Consider the following 17,560-nt stretch of genomic DNA (forward strand, 5'->3'; position numbering starts at 1 on the left):
ACACAAAAAGTGAACCACCTTTTAGGTGGGTGGCCCTACAATTATACACACCTGCTTGGACTCTCCTACAAGATGGAAAAATTTTAGACCCATTTTGAACACCAGAGTAGAAGACCAAATGAAATCTAACTATCTCTTGAAGTTGGCACTTTGGATACCAACACTATCTGGATGAATAAAATGATAAAGTGAATTTTCTCTGGGAGTTATTCCATCTCCTTTGAGAAACACGATTCAGATATCCTGCAGATGCATGTGTGGCGTTTAGCTTGAATCACTCCTTGGACTGTTTGGAAGCAGAGATTTTCCCCCCAAAGTTTTCTTTTTTTAAAAAAGACATTTCTGTACTATAAAACCAAAAAAACATGCTGATAAATTCCCTTTAGTTTTCAGCGGTCCCATTTCTGTTGGCCTCTACAACCTGAGTTAGCTATTAGAAGTGACTGAGGATACAAAAGAAAATGTTAAGAGTATCAAGTGGATCCCTAGGCACGAAAAGGCTGGTGATCACCATACTTGCAGTGAAAGTTGCAGTTAAAAATAACAATGATTATTTTGAGTGTAAAAGTAGAAAAATTTATTAGGAAATTGCACATTATTATAACAGAAAACAGAGTGAACAGAAGATGTGCAGCTTTTACTATAGATTTCTGGAATTTGGAAGTCAAAGTGTCCTCATTACCATGACTAAGACCAACTTAACAAACAAAATGAAAATCTATTCAAAAATGTGTGATTCCTATTAAATACTTTTTTAAAAAAAACAATTCCTAACTGAACTTTCCCAATTCAGAGACCACAGCCATCATGAAGTGGGGAAAAGAAGGGTTTAAAAAAATTAAATGTGAACCAATATCAATTAGGAAAAGGAACAGGACATAAAACAGACTTAAAAGGAGTTTGATAGCAACAGTCATAGTTGTTGTTTTAAAAAATAACTACATTATAACGTAAAGAGCAGTGATCCTCTGGGGATTTAAATTCAGAGCACCTGAACTGGTAACATTTGGCAAGTCTTAAGCTTTCCTAGACTTTAAAGACAAAGTCTACACAGCAGATCTCAGTTTAGTTAACCTACTTCCGGAATCTCACTGCATATAGAGATTCACGTAACTGAATGCTTGTATCCAAAAATAAAAGGGGGAGGGAGAAAAATCTCTGCATGCAGGGTTTAAGACTTCCAGTCCTCTTAATCTGATAACACATCCTTCCTATGAAGAAATTTTATTTTTTCACACTATTGTTATCATTGATGATGACACAATAGTTTCCTGCTGATTTTGGAGGAAGATGCATTTATCCACCTAACCACCAACAGAGGCTCAGGCCAAAGGTTACCAGCTCAGTAATAGCTGACTGGGCCTCATTCCCTTTCATTTGTCTGATCCTCTTTACATGCCTGTCAGCTACCATCCACCAGCACATCGCTGCGCTTCAACTGGGGAAGCTGTAATGCTTTGCAGATATGCTAACCTGGCAGTCAGCAGCTGCCAAAATTCTCAAAGAGCTGTCATCTCGCCACATCCCGATGACAAGTGGTAGAAAATGGCTGCATTAACAAAACTTGCAGCTGATAATCCTGTCGCATTTTGGTAAAGTGGAGGAAATACTCATGCACACAAACATTATGCAAGCAAGACTTTGCAAAGTATCTGAAATTACTGTAAAAATATAATAAAGAGTTTAAAAGCAAAATTAGAATGCCTTATCAATTATGGAGTCAATAAAAAGAGGAAAATCAGTAAATTCTTTTCAGGGCACTGTTCAAAAGACATACATTCCAGAACAGAAGTTACTTTCCAAAATTTCTGTGTGAGTCCCCCCAAACTGTCTCATAAAGGAACAACCCTTCCTTCCTCTAGATTTTTGCTTGAGTGACACACGCCACAACTACCGGAAGAGATTTGGGTCGGTAAATAGATTCTCAGGAATCCAAGACTTTGTACCTTCATACCGTACATCACAAATTGTGTTAATTCAATAGTAAGTGTGGTCTTACAGTCCAAGCTGCAAGTATCAAGAGATATATTTACATGCCCTAAAAAAGCCGTATCAATGAACTAAAAGGTCTTTTTTATGCCATATATAAAAGAATCCTTTTAGGCAATCAACCCAAATTCCTAAATTTGCATATAAGCTATGTCTGAAATTCCCAAATGCACACATGCACCTTAAAAATACCTTTTCTGCAAGTTCTGTAAATGAGCCATAATCATAAATCATAAACAGATTTGCCAGTGTCCCTTCCTATGGAACACATCCATGATTTGATGTCCCCATAGGAACAATCTCAGCATATCCTTAACATAAATTTCTCAGGAGCACTGATAGATCAGAAGTCCTGGCTGATGCTAGTATGATGGAGAGGAAAAGGAGAGGAAGAGGAAGATGGCTTCCTATTACCTACCAAAAGAAAGACTGATTCACACTACCTTCCTGAAGTCCTGAATGACTTTGGGCATACATGGGCAAATGGACAGTGTGAATCAGGTCCTTAGGGATATTGGCTACAGCATATCTTTTGCCTACAAGGTCCGTTTATGTCTCAGACCTTAAAATTATTTCTTCCTATATTTATGACACACTAGTTCATGGATGATGGTTCAGGTAAAGGATCACAAATATGGATGGCTTGTGCACACCCTTGTTCCTCTTGCATAAATTATCTGCTCCTTTTTATGTGCATTAGAACAAACAAGATAAATTGGGGAAATCATGGTTAACATCACCTTCCCAATCATGGATTGGATCCAAGCTTATTCAAGTTGAAATCAATGGGACATAATTTAATAACGATTTCTTTCAAGTGTGCATCCAACACCATGCTAGAAGCTGAAATTGAGTAAGATTACCAGCCACGATCTGGAAGCAAGCTGTCAGTAATTGAACAAGTCAGATGTCGTGGTAACCATAGTTGCCCAGTATCTAGAAATGCATATTGAAGGACAGGAGAGGAACAAGTGTGAGTTTTGTGGAAGGAAGGGTGCACAGCTAGGAAGGCACCCATCCCAGTCTTTCCCCATCCCATTTTGTAGGGTTCTACCTGCAAATCACAATGTGCTGGGCCTTTTAAAAAGGGCTTAGCTGAACATGGTCATCACTCTATGAGAAGCCAGGAAGTCACTGTTGCATCACAGAAAAAAAGGGGGTAGAAGACCAAAGAGTATTGCCCCCAAAGAAAAAAACTGAAGCCCTGAGAAAATCTGTAAAGGTTAGTTCCATGATGGCACGGCAGCACTGGTAGCAAAGCAACTGGAGAAAGCAGCACTGGCAGCGGTAAGACTGGGGCAGGGTCAACAAAGAATATCTGAGAATGCCCAGAAGATGCCAAGAGACAGCTCAGAAGAGCAGCGGTGAACAAAGCAGGTGGAGGCATTGGCTGTAGAGCAGGTCATGGCCAAAAGAAGAGGACTGCCAGCCAGAGAGGATCCAGCCAAGTGGTATTGTGGGAGAAGAGCTGAGAGAGCTGAAGTCCTGAAATGATGCCAAGGTTTGATAGACATGAAGGTGGGTAATAAAAGGCCTGGAGAGGAACTAGAAGAAGCTAGCCACAGCAGACCCCCTTCCCAGCCAACAGCAGAGACATCAGAGGTGTAGCAGAGAGAGGCACCAGGTCTGGGCATTGGCCAACAAGGATATTGGAGATGGACGAGCAGCAGCAGGGAACATCACAGGCCCAGCAGGACATCAGAGTTGGTGATGGACAAACAGCAAGGCTGCAGTAGATAACGATGGTGCATTGGTTGGTGGGATTGAGGAGCCAGTGCTACCACCTAGGCAACATGCAAGCGCAAGGTGCAGAGAGTCCTGGAGACTGGAAACCTCGACTGCGGGGCTCTGAAGCCACAAGAAGCAAAGGGGCAGCCAGCAAAAATGGAAAGAAGGTTTGCATGAAGACATGGAAGGCTGGATAAAGGTGAGGAATAGTTGGGCCATTCACAGAGCTGCAGGATGCCCGAACTACCACAACTCCACATAGCAGGTCAAGGCATGACCCTAGTTCAGGATAACAGCAGACAACAGAAGGACAACCGCAAGGACAACATGGCTCCTGAGAATGACAGTCAAACCCAAACCACAAGGCTCACTGAGCAGGGCTGTTTAAGGGGAAGCGTGCAGGCCCAGAGTGGGTTGTGGAGTATGAAAAATATAGAAGCTATACTATAGAGGACATCACACAAATATGTACTTACAGGGTACAAGAGACTGCTTATAAGAAATCAGAGTATTACAAAGTTGAGTTGCAATATACTCATTTAATGCAAAATTAATGAAATTAGAGTACAGGATCGCTCAAACAGGAATAGGAAATAAAACATTTGGCTTAGACTATAGGAGATAAAATGGAATAGATTCTCTAACATAGGCTTTCCAATAGCCATGAATCAGGAGCACAAGGTATATTTAGATTAACATATTTTGGTCAAGCACTTTTATTTTGTGACCTTTTACAGCCACTGAATACAGGAATTGTCCTGTCTGAGCCTCTTACCATCCAAACCTATTGCAAGCCTGCAGCGTATTTTCTGTCCAATCCGAGCACAGAGCCAGGAACAATTAGGAATGATCACTGGTGCAAAAGCATATAGTATGAACTACGCAGAGATGGCCCTTGTTTCTTTTGTAATTCGGAGCTTGTAAAACCAGTTACTCTATGTACTGCAGATATCCAAACAAAAACACCACACTAAACATTTTTCCAGAAAACAACGCAAGTCAAGCTGTCACACAAAAAAGAAGCAATTACTGTACTTCAATTCTCAAAGGCCTCATGAAAGCTGTATGTTGTAGATGACTTCTACAAGTAGCACTGATGATGTTCTAGTTGGGTAGTGAAATGTCTGCAAGCAAACAAACCACCTCAAAAAACACCAGGGACTCCACAGTTGAACCCTGAGCTACATGTATTCTTTTCTGTTAGATATATCTATCTTCGTACAATTTGATTAAGGCCTTGAGATGCAGTTCCATTTCTACATCGTTCCAAATCTGTAGGAGGGAGACATATACCTTTCAATGTTACTTGTAACTGAAATGTTTCTTGGGATGGGGTTCTTGCCAGTAACTTTGATCATTGTTGCCCATAGTGAAAACACTAGGCGTTTGACAAACTGCTAAAAGAAACTTAGCAGCATTGCGAAGCCAGACTGAAAAATCTCAGCTGGACTTCCTGTATCATAGAGATCTACAGGCTTCATTCCTACAAATGAGTTTTATTCAGCTTTATTTTATACCGGGCGCTTGATCTCAATATATCTCATCTTACACAGAAACGTTTTTACAAGCTTAATATATCAAACTAAGTTTTATTCTAGCTTACAATTACTGGACCTTGTTTCTAATTTTTTTAAAAAATCTAACAATAGAATTTTGGCCCCATATTACATTTGCTTCACATTTTAGAGAAAAAAAGAACTATCTTGTTGTTGTTTTGTCTCCTTTATAAGTCCAGAGGGTTAGAAATGGACATTTCACTAAGACTGCACAAAAATATTGCCTTTATTCATAAATACAGGCTTCCCTAAGACAGTTATATTGTGTTCTGATCAACCCTGGAAAAATCCTGCCCTTATTCCATTAATGAGACTCCAATGGCATCACTCTACGCTACAGAATAACAAAGGATAACTCTACAGATATCCTAACTAGAGCAAGTAATTACAACTATTACTACGCTACATTGCAATGTTTAGAAATAACCATTAAAACAAAAGCCAACCTTAGGAAATCTTACTTTTCATTTTGGTTTGTGAGGCAGTAGAGGCACTGGGGTTTATTAATAAACATTTTTTGCAGCTAGATTTTCTCTTTTGTTTAAATAGTTGGATCTGCAAGTATAATTATAGATCTGTGTCACAGATAGCAAAAATGCAGTTCTTTTAAATTTACTGAAAAGAGGGGGGGGTGGACTTTTATGCAACTGCCAGAGAACAAATTACATCCATTGGGAGAGGCAAAAATCAATCAAGAGTTTTTAGAAGCTCCATTTAATTTCCTTCTTTCTTTTTGGCCCTGTGGCACATTTGCATTTTATTATTATTATTATTATTATTATTATTATTATTATTATTAATACTATTTGGTGTTCCATCCTATTAATCATATACAGCAGAACTTTGTAGAGAGCAACCAGCAATTTTGGGGAAAACAACAAAACCTTTGTTTTTTCCTCGAAGCACATTGGTTTTTGCTATTGTAGGGAAAAAAGCTGCAGAACTTTCTCTTTGCAGAAACATTAAGGCTTGAGACCAGGAGGAAGGAAGGAAGAATTCACGCCTGTTGTTTCGCTAGTGCTTCTGCCTCCTGGAATGACAATGAATGAAATGTTAGCCGGGTTTATTTTGAATGAATAAATCAAATAAAGGACACACCGACAACTTGGACACATGCGTTTGTTTCGATAGCTGCTGGAGCAGGACAAGACCAAAAAATGGTGTGGACATTTGACAAACAATGAACCGACAACATCCCAAATAAACTCCTTCTGTTCAAAAGAGCCCCTGCAATGCAATGCAAATCTTTATTTTGGCCATAGACCAGAGTAAAATACAAGGAATAAAAATTTACATTCATTTCAATAATACCACGGAAACGTCTAAGAGATAAAAGATAACGAAAAGCTAGGATGGCTAACACAGCACTATAACATTAGAACACTAAAATATTTCTATAAAAAATTGTTAATATTCATACTAAGACCATAGCCTTCTCAACCTTGGTCACTTCAAGCTGTGTGGACTTCAGCTCCCAGAATTCCCCACCCAGACAGCTTGAAGTGGCCAAGGTTGAGAAACACTGCTACAGACTAAAGGGGCATCCTCCGAAGGCCTCAAAAAGGATGTAAAAACAGATGAAGATAGACAAGGATGCTCATCACCCTTAAAAATAAAAGACAAATTCTCAGTAAGTATACCCAAGCCCAATACACTTAATTATCTGGTTGCGAATTTTAATTGCTGCCAGGGAAAATCTAGCACCATCATATGTAAGAAATGGTTCCTTATCTGAGAGGAGAAAATCAGGAAAAAAACTTCTTCTTACAAGTGTCAATAAAGGAAGAAGGAATGTTTTTACTGCGCTGCTAACAGAGGCAGGGTTGAAGCACATGCGTGATGGTCCCAATAAGGCTTCTGCTACTTGGACACCAAATGCTAACACGAATGTCACCCATGGACCCACTTCTAAATATCTCACCATTAGCTGAAGAAAGAGACAAGACAGGGAATAAACTCAAAGTGCAATCCTTCTCCTGTGTTTAGTTGCAGTGCCTTCAGTTTCTTTGGTAACTCACACAAGGAGAACAGTTCTTGGGAGTTGGTGAGCGCTGGCGTGTCACCCAAAACATTGTGGCGTGTCACCTTTGACACACGTATCTTAGGTTCGCCATCACTGGTTTAGACCTTCAAAGCACAGGCAGATGGTCTTTAGATGCAAGGCCTGGGCACCTGCTGCCTTGATTCTTCCCATGGGCTTTGTGCTTAGTAATGCCCCTTCTTTCCCCCACCCGGAAAAGGGTCTGGACTCAAGGGCTTCAACAGCAGTAGTGAGCAGGTGGGAAAGAGGTATACAAATGATGATTTAGGAAAGTGGCATAGACATGCATAACAATTGTAATAAGAAATAAGGACTTAACGGCAATGCCAGGGGAGAAAGAGAATGGGAAGAAAAGGATGCACAATGTTTCTGCTTGCAAACAGCCTCCCATCTCAAAAGATTTAAACACGAATATACACAGTTGAAGACCTGACTGAAATGGAAGGAATGGAGAAGCATTTGTGGCAATACCTACCTTTGAACCAGGTGGGGCAGTCAAACCTAAAAAGGCATAGACTGCATTATTCTCTCTCGCTTCAAAGAAAGCTTCATAATCCTTTGGGTGGGGGGAGAGAAAAAAGAAAAACCAGTATTATAGCCTTTAGGAACCAGTTTGAAGTACTTGCTCTTTGGGGAAAAGATGCTCATGAGGAAAGGGTCTTGAAGACCCATTGTGCCCAATTATTAATTTTATATTTTTATTTATATTTATATATCCCATTTGTTTCATGGTACTCAAGGAAGCATAGCAAGAGAAACCCAGCCAACACTCAGCTAAGCAATGACCAGAAGCTGGCTGGATAACAATTTTCAAGAGATATCCTACGTCATCTTAATGCTTTTCCTAAGTCCATCCTGCCCATTATAGTTGACTTCACAAGCCCATCCTTCAGAACAAATTATCAGGATATTCCCTACTAAGAAACAAGGCCTTTGTGGTAGCAGCCCCATCCTTGGGAAATGATCTCCCTTGGCTTCAAAAATCAACACAAACTCCAGCTGGTTTGGCAAGGAATCTGATTGTTGTATTGTATCTGGAAAAAAACAGGCTGAGTAGCTTCAGTTAGTCTCAAAGAAGTATTTCTGAGTTGGGAAATACAGCCAATTTCAAATATATTTGACAGCTGCTCCCTATGCGGCACAATCTTTATATTATCAAATATTCTCCTTTTAAATTTGTTTTCATTGTTGCATTATGTAAGAGCTTTATGAAAAATATCTTTAGGAAAAGAAAGGAACAACTTCTTCCAGATGTGAAACTGGAAATGTCTGCAGACCTCATTGGTCTAGAAATAACCAACATTTAGACATTTCCTAGTTTCCAAATAAAGTATCTGTGACTGTATTTGTGCTATTAAAAATATATGCACTGGATGCGGTATCAAGAGAGCAATGTTCAGTATTCATGGCAGCAGAAATATAAGCATCCCAAAGTTTCTCTCTTTAAGGATGTTAATTACACAGAGACCACACCACTGCTTGCTACTGAAATAAATTTTCATATCGTGTATTCTTAAACCACCATCTTGATTCTCTAAATAAGTGGGGGTTTTTTTCCTTTTAAGAAAAAAGGAAAGATAAATACCCACCTCATTGATACCAACAGAAAGTTTAAGCTGAAATTAAAGAGCTGTAAATTTCAAGGCAATGAGGAAGAGGGATCTTAAATTGCTTCAGGGGAAATTAAACTTTGTACAACTGCTGATACACACACACACACACACACACACTCAGGGAGAGTGAACGAGTGTTGTTGCTCTAAATCAGTGTTTCTCAACCTTGGCATCTTGAAGCTGTGTGGACTTTACCTCCCAGAATTCCCCAGCCAGCATGCTGGGAAGTTGAAGTCCACACATCTTCCAGTTGCTGAGGTTGAGAAACACCGGCCTAGCCTATAGCTCAGGGGTTTCCAAGGGTAGCCTGGAAGAAAAAGCCTGCCTAGCTTTTTCAAGTTCAACATCTCATCTGTTGTTATCCTCTCCCCCACCCCACCCCAAAAGTCACTTGCAAATGATGTGTCAAATTGGGGCAGAGACTCAAGATTTGAGGCTTACCCAAGAAAGTTTCCTAGCAGATTACAACACAAAGAAAAAGAAAAACAGAGGCCCGTCTCTCACCCCAAGATACCGACTGTCATTAAAGATTCGGGGGGGTAATGGATTCCCAGTGGCTGGTCGGCTGTCTTCTGGGACGTTCTCTCTCATCCATTTGCGATTCTCTTCGTTGGCCGCAATGTCTTTCTCTTCAAACTCAATCTTATTGACTTCCAAGAAGCCAACGACATCTTGCTGCTGCTTTTTGATCTGGAACAAAGAGATATGAACCAAGGAGGAGGTCAATGGTTTATTCCTTAGTAGCAGGAGAGAAGGACCCAAATTAACTCCTCCTTCAAATGCTTTAATCAGAAGTCCCACCCAAAAGGCAAATGAAGCCGTATCTAAGTACTGTTTATTGACTGTACATATCTGAGTAGAAGTCACAAGCAGCTCTTTCTGGATACCAGGACTTGCCCCTATTCTTCAGGGTAAGAGTTCCCTATACGTGACGAATTCACACAAAGGGCTTCTAAAATTTGTATTTGCAATTTATACATCTCTCAGTTTGCTTCCAGTATTGAGCAGACAGTCTGGGCTCACTTAATTTCTTTCCGGAAGACCCTCGCTGCTACCACAAAGAGTTGCAATTGTAAGGTAGGGGAATGACTATTTGCCTGGATAAGCTGAGGTGGGACTTTATCAGAATAGACATCAATGAACTTATGATTTCAGAAGCCCTTCCTGATGGGCAGCAAAAGCCAGAGATAGGACTGATTCATCTTTGTCTGTGGCCGTTCTTTTTTCTTTTATAGTAACTTTATTAAAAGTTATAATTAAAAAGACGTCATCTCTTCCCTGGAAGCCCTGTCTGTGGCTGTTCTTGAGCAAAGGTACACCCCTTGTGAATTATGCAAACAACTGGGATAGAGTAAGCATAGAGTGAAACTAACTGAACATTTCTATAACCTGAAAGATCAGACCAAGAGATGGAACCTAATTTGAACCATACATATGACCCACCTTTCCTCCACAACCACAAGGAAGTATGCACGGCCATTGTGTTTCCATTTTGCCCACAATCACAACAACCCAGTGAGCTTTCATATCTCAGGGGGGACTAGAAAGTGGAACTCCTCAGTCCTGGTCCAACACCTTACCCATTCTATCACACAGGTTGTCTGATAATGAGGAAATCACTCATATTTGCTTGGGTTTCTACTACTTGCTTTTTTCAAAGCATAAGAGAATTGTTCTGTTGATGGACAGAGTTTAGACAATCTTGCCCCACAGAGTGTTTAAGCCTGCACACATTTGTTCATCTGAATGGAACCTATGTTATTACAGGTCCCAGTTAAGGTAACATGCATTATTACCCAAGCTTTCTGAACAGGTAGACTTAATTGTTGCATTTCCATTAACAATTTCCTTCTTGGAGTAAAAATGTTTAGTTTACAGTCTCTATGCTTCAGTGACATGAATGATTATAAGGAATCCGGTTGTTGACAAGGAAACTGTGGGCTTCTAGCTGCACACCTGACCCCTTCTGATCAGCCTTATCCCCAGGAAACCAAAGAAAAAGGCAGACGGCTTGAAGCTAATGAGAAAATCAGAGCTCAAGAGGTGACATTACTTCTAATTCAAGCCAGATGCAGGACTTCTCAAGCAGCTTTTCCATATATGGGCAAGTAAAAACACTTGAGTCCTCCACCAAACAGATGTGAGAGCAGCAGACAGGCAAATAAACTCCAAATATGGTTGCTGAGCTCTCTGGTATGCAGGAAGAGAGACTGAAAGAGGAAATGAAAGGAAGAAATGCAAGCCAATTCTTAGGCCTTGGGTTCCTTGCAATGGACAGATCTTTGATCCATGGGCATTTCAGGGACATTAGGGTTGAAGAGAAAGGCATGCAGAAGGATGAGAACGTGGACTGCCACCACTTAACCTCAGAGCACACTCGGTCTTACTGCGTAAGAGATCTTGTAGAGACCTTTGTTGTTGTTGTTGTGCCTCTGAGTCATTGCTGACTCCCGGTGCCTGCCTAGACAAGCCCCTGCAGTTTTCTTGGCAAGATTCTAGAAGTGGTTTGCAGGTGCCTTTTTCTTCCTAGAGCTGAGAGGGAGGGACTGGCCCAAGGCCACACAGCTGGCTTTGTGCCTAAGGTAGGACTAGAACTCCCAGTCTCCTGGTTTCTAGCCTGGTGCCTTCACCACTACACCAAACTGGCTCTTTTGTAGAGATCTTAAGTACCAGCAATTGGAATTGACAGAGGAAGAGGGTTATCCTACTTGTGAGCTTCTTGGATGCACCTGACTGGCCAACTTGTGGTGCAAATGCTGGACTAGATGAACCTTTGACTTGCTCCAGCCTCAAAGATCTTCTTACATTATTCAGAGCACTGGGAAAAAAAATGCTCTAAATAAGATTCCAAAGCATGGGCTGGAATCATGACATGTTCAAAACCACAGAGTAGCCCGACGTAGTCTAGTCGATCATTCTGAAGCAGTGTACATAATTTAAAAAGAAATGATATTACACCAGAGAAGCAAATACAATTATAATAAATAATTATTTAAGACTTATAAATTAAAAAGGAGGGTCCTGGGGGAAAATAGGCACACAGATTCATACAGGATGGCCTGGAAAAAGAGCTATGTCAGAGCAGAAGGTATTTTCCAAATACTAGGAAATGCAACATGGATGAGTGCATTAAAAGGGAGAAGGGAGATGTCTACTTAATTGCTTCAAAGTCATTTACAGACTGGTTCACACTGAGGCTGGGTGACACATTATAGTGTCACCTAGCCATTACTATAATGATATGCCAGTCTTTATAAGGCCACAGCAATGGCTAGGTGATGTTACAAATAAAGTTATATGGAAATTTTCATTATCAAAAGTGAAGTAACTTGCAATACAATGTACATGTTATAGCCATCAGCCAGTCAACAAATACAAATACAATAATATCTGGAACAACATCAGGTTTTGGATAAATAAAATTAGCTTGACACCATCAGTACAATTATAACAGCAAAAACTGGGGTCTTATCTTAAGAGTATGTTTTATTTAAAAAAACAACCTTTGCTCACAACTGCAAGGCAATAAGTAATATAAAATAAATAATTTCTTCCTGGGAACCTTAGAACTAAAAGATCTACACGTTCCTTCCTTATATCGAGATAGAAGGTAGAGCGTAGAAGGACATGTGTCACTAGGTAACCTAAATGCAAAGATGGGACTTCGGAAGGAAAAAGAAATTAATAGACCTTAAGAACAAAAAAACACTCTTTCAAATGGGCCACATTGATTTTGATAGCATTCTCCAATGTAGTGCCCTCCAGATGGGATGAACTTTAATACCCTCATTGTTGTTGTTTATTCGTTTAGTCGCTTCCGACTCTTCGTGACTTCATGGGCCAGCCCACGCCACAGCTTCCTGTCGGTCGTCAACACCCCCAGCTCCCCCAGGGACGAGTCCGTCACCTCTAGAATATCATCCATCCACCTTGCCCTTGGTCGGCCCCTCTTCCTTTTGCCCTCCACTCTCCCCAGCATCAGCATCTTCTCCAGGGTGTCCTGTCTTCTCATTATGTGGCCAGAGTATTTCAGTTTTGCCTTTAATATCATTCCCTCAGGTGAGCGGTCTGGCTTTATTTCCTGGAGGATGGACTGGTTGGATCTTCTTGCAGTCCGAGGCACTCTCAGAATTTTCTTCCAACACCACAGTTCAAAAGCATCTGTCTTCCTTCTCTCAGCCTTCCTTATGGCCCAGCTCTCGCAGCCATATGCTACTAAATACCCTCATTAGCAACTCAGTAACCTCACCACTGCTGGGTGGAAGAAGTGTGCCTTTAGCGGGGAACTCTTTATGTTTGTTACTTAAATAATGCACCCTTTTCTCTAATGCACCAGAGAGGCAATGTTCCAGAGCCACAGGCATTTCAACTCACTATCTGCTTCCTGCAGAAGACTTTCTTCATTTGTACTTGGCAAAATTCCTTTAAGACACAAATTGCCTTAAAAGTTTAGATCTCCACTGTAGAGTAGGAACAACTTGATGCAGTCTGGAAGGCAAAGACAGTAGGCAGGCAAGAGGAAAATTCGAATAATGATGCACAGCATATGGGGGCTCTTACTGGTTCAGAGGGGGCACAGGAATCCAGAAGGGCAGATCTGGAAAAGTGAGTTTGGTTGTAGCAACCCGATCCTACCCATACGAAAATAAGCAGGTAGGAAGATCATCTACAATTTTAGTTCTCCTAGAGATATTGACTGGGTTCACACACTATGCTAAATTATGGTTTACCCAACTCTGGTTCATTGAAGAAGTCACCATCAGCTGGGTTTGTATTGCACACTAAGACATGCATCCAAGTTGAAGTTATATTTACTATTGCCAAAAAACCCAAATAGCAAAAGACAGATCTAATCAAGGTAATTGAATGTAAGATCAATCAGTCTGGCAAATAAAATTAGTAAATGTAACACAAAGCATTTAAAAACTCAGACTTATTAATGTAAAGACTTGGCTTTTATAGCCACACTTAAAATTTGTCTATCGCCACTGAAATTCTAGGAATTTTATCAGAAAGTGAAATTTGGACATATTCAGAAGTATCTCTTCCACACCTTGATTTTATAAACCCTAGCTTACAAACACTGGGGTTTATTAGGCCAAAATCAGATAAATGACTATTTCTTAGTGTGAAGAGAGAGTTCAATATTAATTGTCTTGGGTGGGGGTTACTGAGGAGCATTGCATCATGAGATCATACCATAACCATGGGTTTACTACCACAGCAGAACTACACCAGCCTTCCACTTGTAATAAGAGAGAAAAACAAGCAAATGGACCATTATTATTCAATGGAAGAAGTCAACTTGGGGGGATGAAGGTCTTACTCCTCTTAAACAGCTCACTGGAAAAGAAACTACAAGCAGGAAATGCCTGGAAATTTCTCGGTACACATTAGCAACCAGAATTCTGAGAGTCTTACTCCCAGCAGAACTGGAAGTGGTCAAGTTGAGCAAGGATGCCCCAATTCACTCCAGCTGAAGTACTGTTGCATAGCTACAGATCTCAGCTTCCTCCTGATGGGTGTAAAGCACTTGAACATATGCTAACACTTGTCTTTAAGACAGGTGATATCCCCAGTCTTTGAAATTCAGGAATTATACTTAGTTCCTGACAGGCCCACTCAAACATCTTCGGTACCAACCTGAAGATCCATCCATTCAAATTGCTTGAACTTCTGTTGATAGAGCCCAGAACAGGCCTTCATTTCACTGGAGAAGGGGTGACAACAGGGAACAAGGGACTGCTGCCAAGAGAAATTAATTTATCTGCAGGGAACTGAGCCAGCCTGCATGTTTTGCCTTTGTCTGACATTCAAAGGAACACTAGGAATGTGCTTACTTCTCCAGATTGAAAGTGCACCCAGCAAAGGCCTCAGCTGAGAACTTTTGTGTTTCAGAGGATAAGACAAGAAAAGTAGTTAAGATGACATAAAGCTAACCAGTAAGCTGCAAAAAAGCCAAGAACTTTTTTTTCCAAAAAGGCATAATTTTCGTAATGTTCTTAGCAACCAAATGTTGCAGCTGATTGTCTCTAAATCACAAGGAATTCTTTGGAATTGAAAGTGGCTGCCTAAATCTATCCAAGGCTAGGACATTTGGATATGAATTCTTCTGAAGCTCTGTCCTTCCTCACTTGACATGGTGTTGTGTACTCATCACCCACACTTTGCTGTAAGCAAAGCACATGTCAGTCTAAGGGATCTCTTCCTGATACTGGTGCACAAAGGTTTACAGGCCAAGAATGCATGTAGGCTTTAAGTGAATGGCACTGGGGCAAAAGTTGACTTTAATTAACATTTAAATCAATTCATATAAAGACTGCCCATAGTTTTCCCTATTGCATCAAATATCACATTATGATGGCAACAGCAGATGGAAATCTGGTAGCCATCTCCAAGACTTTAGGAAGCTTAAATCAATGCTAAGGCTATAGGTTGTCTATATTTGTTCTAACTATTCATTCCATTTAAGCAAAATGATGGGTTTTTTTCTTCCTTTAGGCCAGAGGTAGGGAACTGGTGGCTCATCAGATGCTGTGGTAATTATAACTAACTCACAGCCTCCCTCACTGTCATCAATGCTACCCAAAGATTCCCTGCATTTAAAGGACTACGGTTTCTTAATTCCCATCCTAGGCTTTTAAAGGATTTGATAGCAAAGAAGTGCACATTTTATAACTTTTGATCATATATGGGCTACTGCAAAACATACAAGGTTGTGCAATGCACTGTCTCCACTGAAGACTGAACCCTTTGGAGGGTTTGAAATCTGTATGGACCCCACATTTTGGAGAAAGCTCACCAAGGTCAGACTTGGCAAGCTGTAAGAGAAGTGGCAATCTTGGTAGATGGACATTAATTTGTGTAACTGACACAAAGTTCTTAGGGCCTGCCTGTTCTCCCCTACACCATCCAGATCAACTTACAAATATGTTTTAAAAAAAGCTAAGACTTTTTAAATGAAAAAAACTAGATACATCTAAGCTTAGAAAGAAACAAACACAAAACCTGTTTATTATAGCTACATTAGCATTTGGCCAAGATAGCTGAACCCAGATCTTGAAAGACTATCTAGGTGTCCATGGCAAAAGCTTTGAAGATGTCGCAGCATTAGCTGGACAAGCATTTCATTGGCCACTGTGGAAAAATGCTGGACTAGATAGTCCTTGGTCTAATCCAACCAGGTTCTTGATATGCTTCATCTATTCCTGAATTAGCTCCATCTATGAAGTAGACTGTAGCCTAAGCAAACTTCTCCCACTATGAAACAGATTCTTTAAGTCTTCCTAAGATGCCACAAGATTTAGAGTATTTAATTTTAGGTTTCCTGGAAACTCCAAAATAATATCTGCAACAGCTGGTAACTTTAAAGGCTTCTAATCCTCCCTAAAAAAAGAAAAGAAAAGAACTTTAATAAACTTCCTTTTCTGTCTACCATTTTCAGAATCACTGGGTTCACAGAAAATTCCATTGTGAGAAACCGGAGACAAAGTCTTGACAAATCACGAGCTTCCATTGGTTCTCCAAAAGAAAATAGTACTTTTGGGTTGTGGTTTTTTTTTTCTTTTCTTTTTAGTTTGACAACCAAAGTAGCTTCACAACAGATTTTAAAAAAATAAACAGAGCAATCATACCCTTAAATGTTAACCTTACAGATTAAGCTTCTTCCTAGAATCAGTTTATCATCTTTAGTTGGATTAGCTACCATGGAGTTACGTTGCCAAACCTGTACGATATAGATAATATAGCACTGCATAACAGAGCATCTGTATGGCAGCACAGAGCAATTCTTTCTTTTAATTGTAAAATAAGAAGCAGCAGTTATTGATTGCTTTATCCATACCAGCCAAACTAATGATAGCATCTACTGCCATCCAAGCCACAGAAAGGATTAATCAGGTCCATTGTGAGAGAAGAAAAGAAGAGAAGGATATATTTATTTATTTTATTTGTTTGCCACCCCACTCAAAAGATTTGGGACAGCTCAGTCTCAAAAATCCAGTGCCAAATAATAAAAGCAACACATGCCAAACAATCAAATCACAACGCCAAAACTTGGCAAAGAAAGAGCAGTGCCAAGCATTCTCTCCAAAGATGAGCAAAGCCTTAATCATCTTCTGAAAGATTAAGAGAGAGAGAGCCAATCTAAACTTGGAGACCAACTGTTCCAAGGCAACCACCAGGACACCAGGATCAGTCCAAGGTTTGGTGTCCTGCCTAAAATAAGCAGATTTTCCTGAGCAGGACACCAAATTTCCAGATGCTCTTGAAAGCATTGTATCTTAGCTTGATCAGAAATACAGATTCTGGATTTGGTTCTCCACTTCCATGACTTCATCAGAACAAAGAAGGAAGATGGAAAGAAATACATTTGCGGGATCTTACCCAGTTGGCTCAATTCAGAAGCCACAATCAACTGTTGTTAAACAAGCTTGACCATCACTTGATCCAATCACAGGTTTCACAACTGTTATGGGCAAACTGTACTATTATAGCTTGATCAGCAAAACGTGGCAAAAGACCCTGACTTGCTGTTGTATGAATATAGTCAATATTTGCATGGACAAGCTTTAACTCCAGCCATTATTCTATTTCCAAATACTGCTTCTCTGTGGGAATGAACTTATGAAACT

General features: G+C 40.2%; 1 protein-coding gene across 1 annotated transcript; it reads right to left on the minus strand.

Annotated features, from left to right (window-relative positions):
- Nucleotides 1-4,236: 4,236 nt before the first annotated feature.
- SH3BGRL (SH3 domain binding glutamate rich protein like) lies at nucleotides 4,237-9,644 on the minus strand. Its single transcript, XM_063313788.1, has 3 exons — nucleotides 9,432-9,644; nucleotides 7,790-7,870; nucleotides 4,237-6,303 (listed from the first exon to the last, which is right to left on the minus strand). The coding sequence occupies exons 1-3, from the start codon at nucleotides 9,516-9,518 to the stop codon at nucleotides 6,271-6,273; spliced, it is 201 nt and encodes a 66-aa protein (XP_063169858.1). The 5' UTR covers nucleotides 9,519-9,644; the 3' UTR covers nucleotides 4,237-6,270.
- Between the last annotated feature and the right edge of the window lie 7,916 nt (nucleotides 9,645-17,560).

This window comes from Candoia aspera, chromosome 12, assembly GCF_035149785.1.
Source record: "Candoia aspera isolate rCanAsp1 chromosome 12, rCanAsp1.hap2, whole genome shotgun sequence".
NCBI lineage: Eukaryota > Metazoa > Chordata > Lepidosauria > Squamata > Boidae > Candoia > Candoia aspera.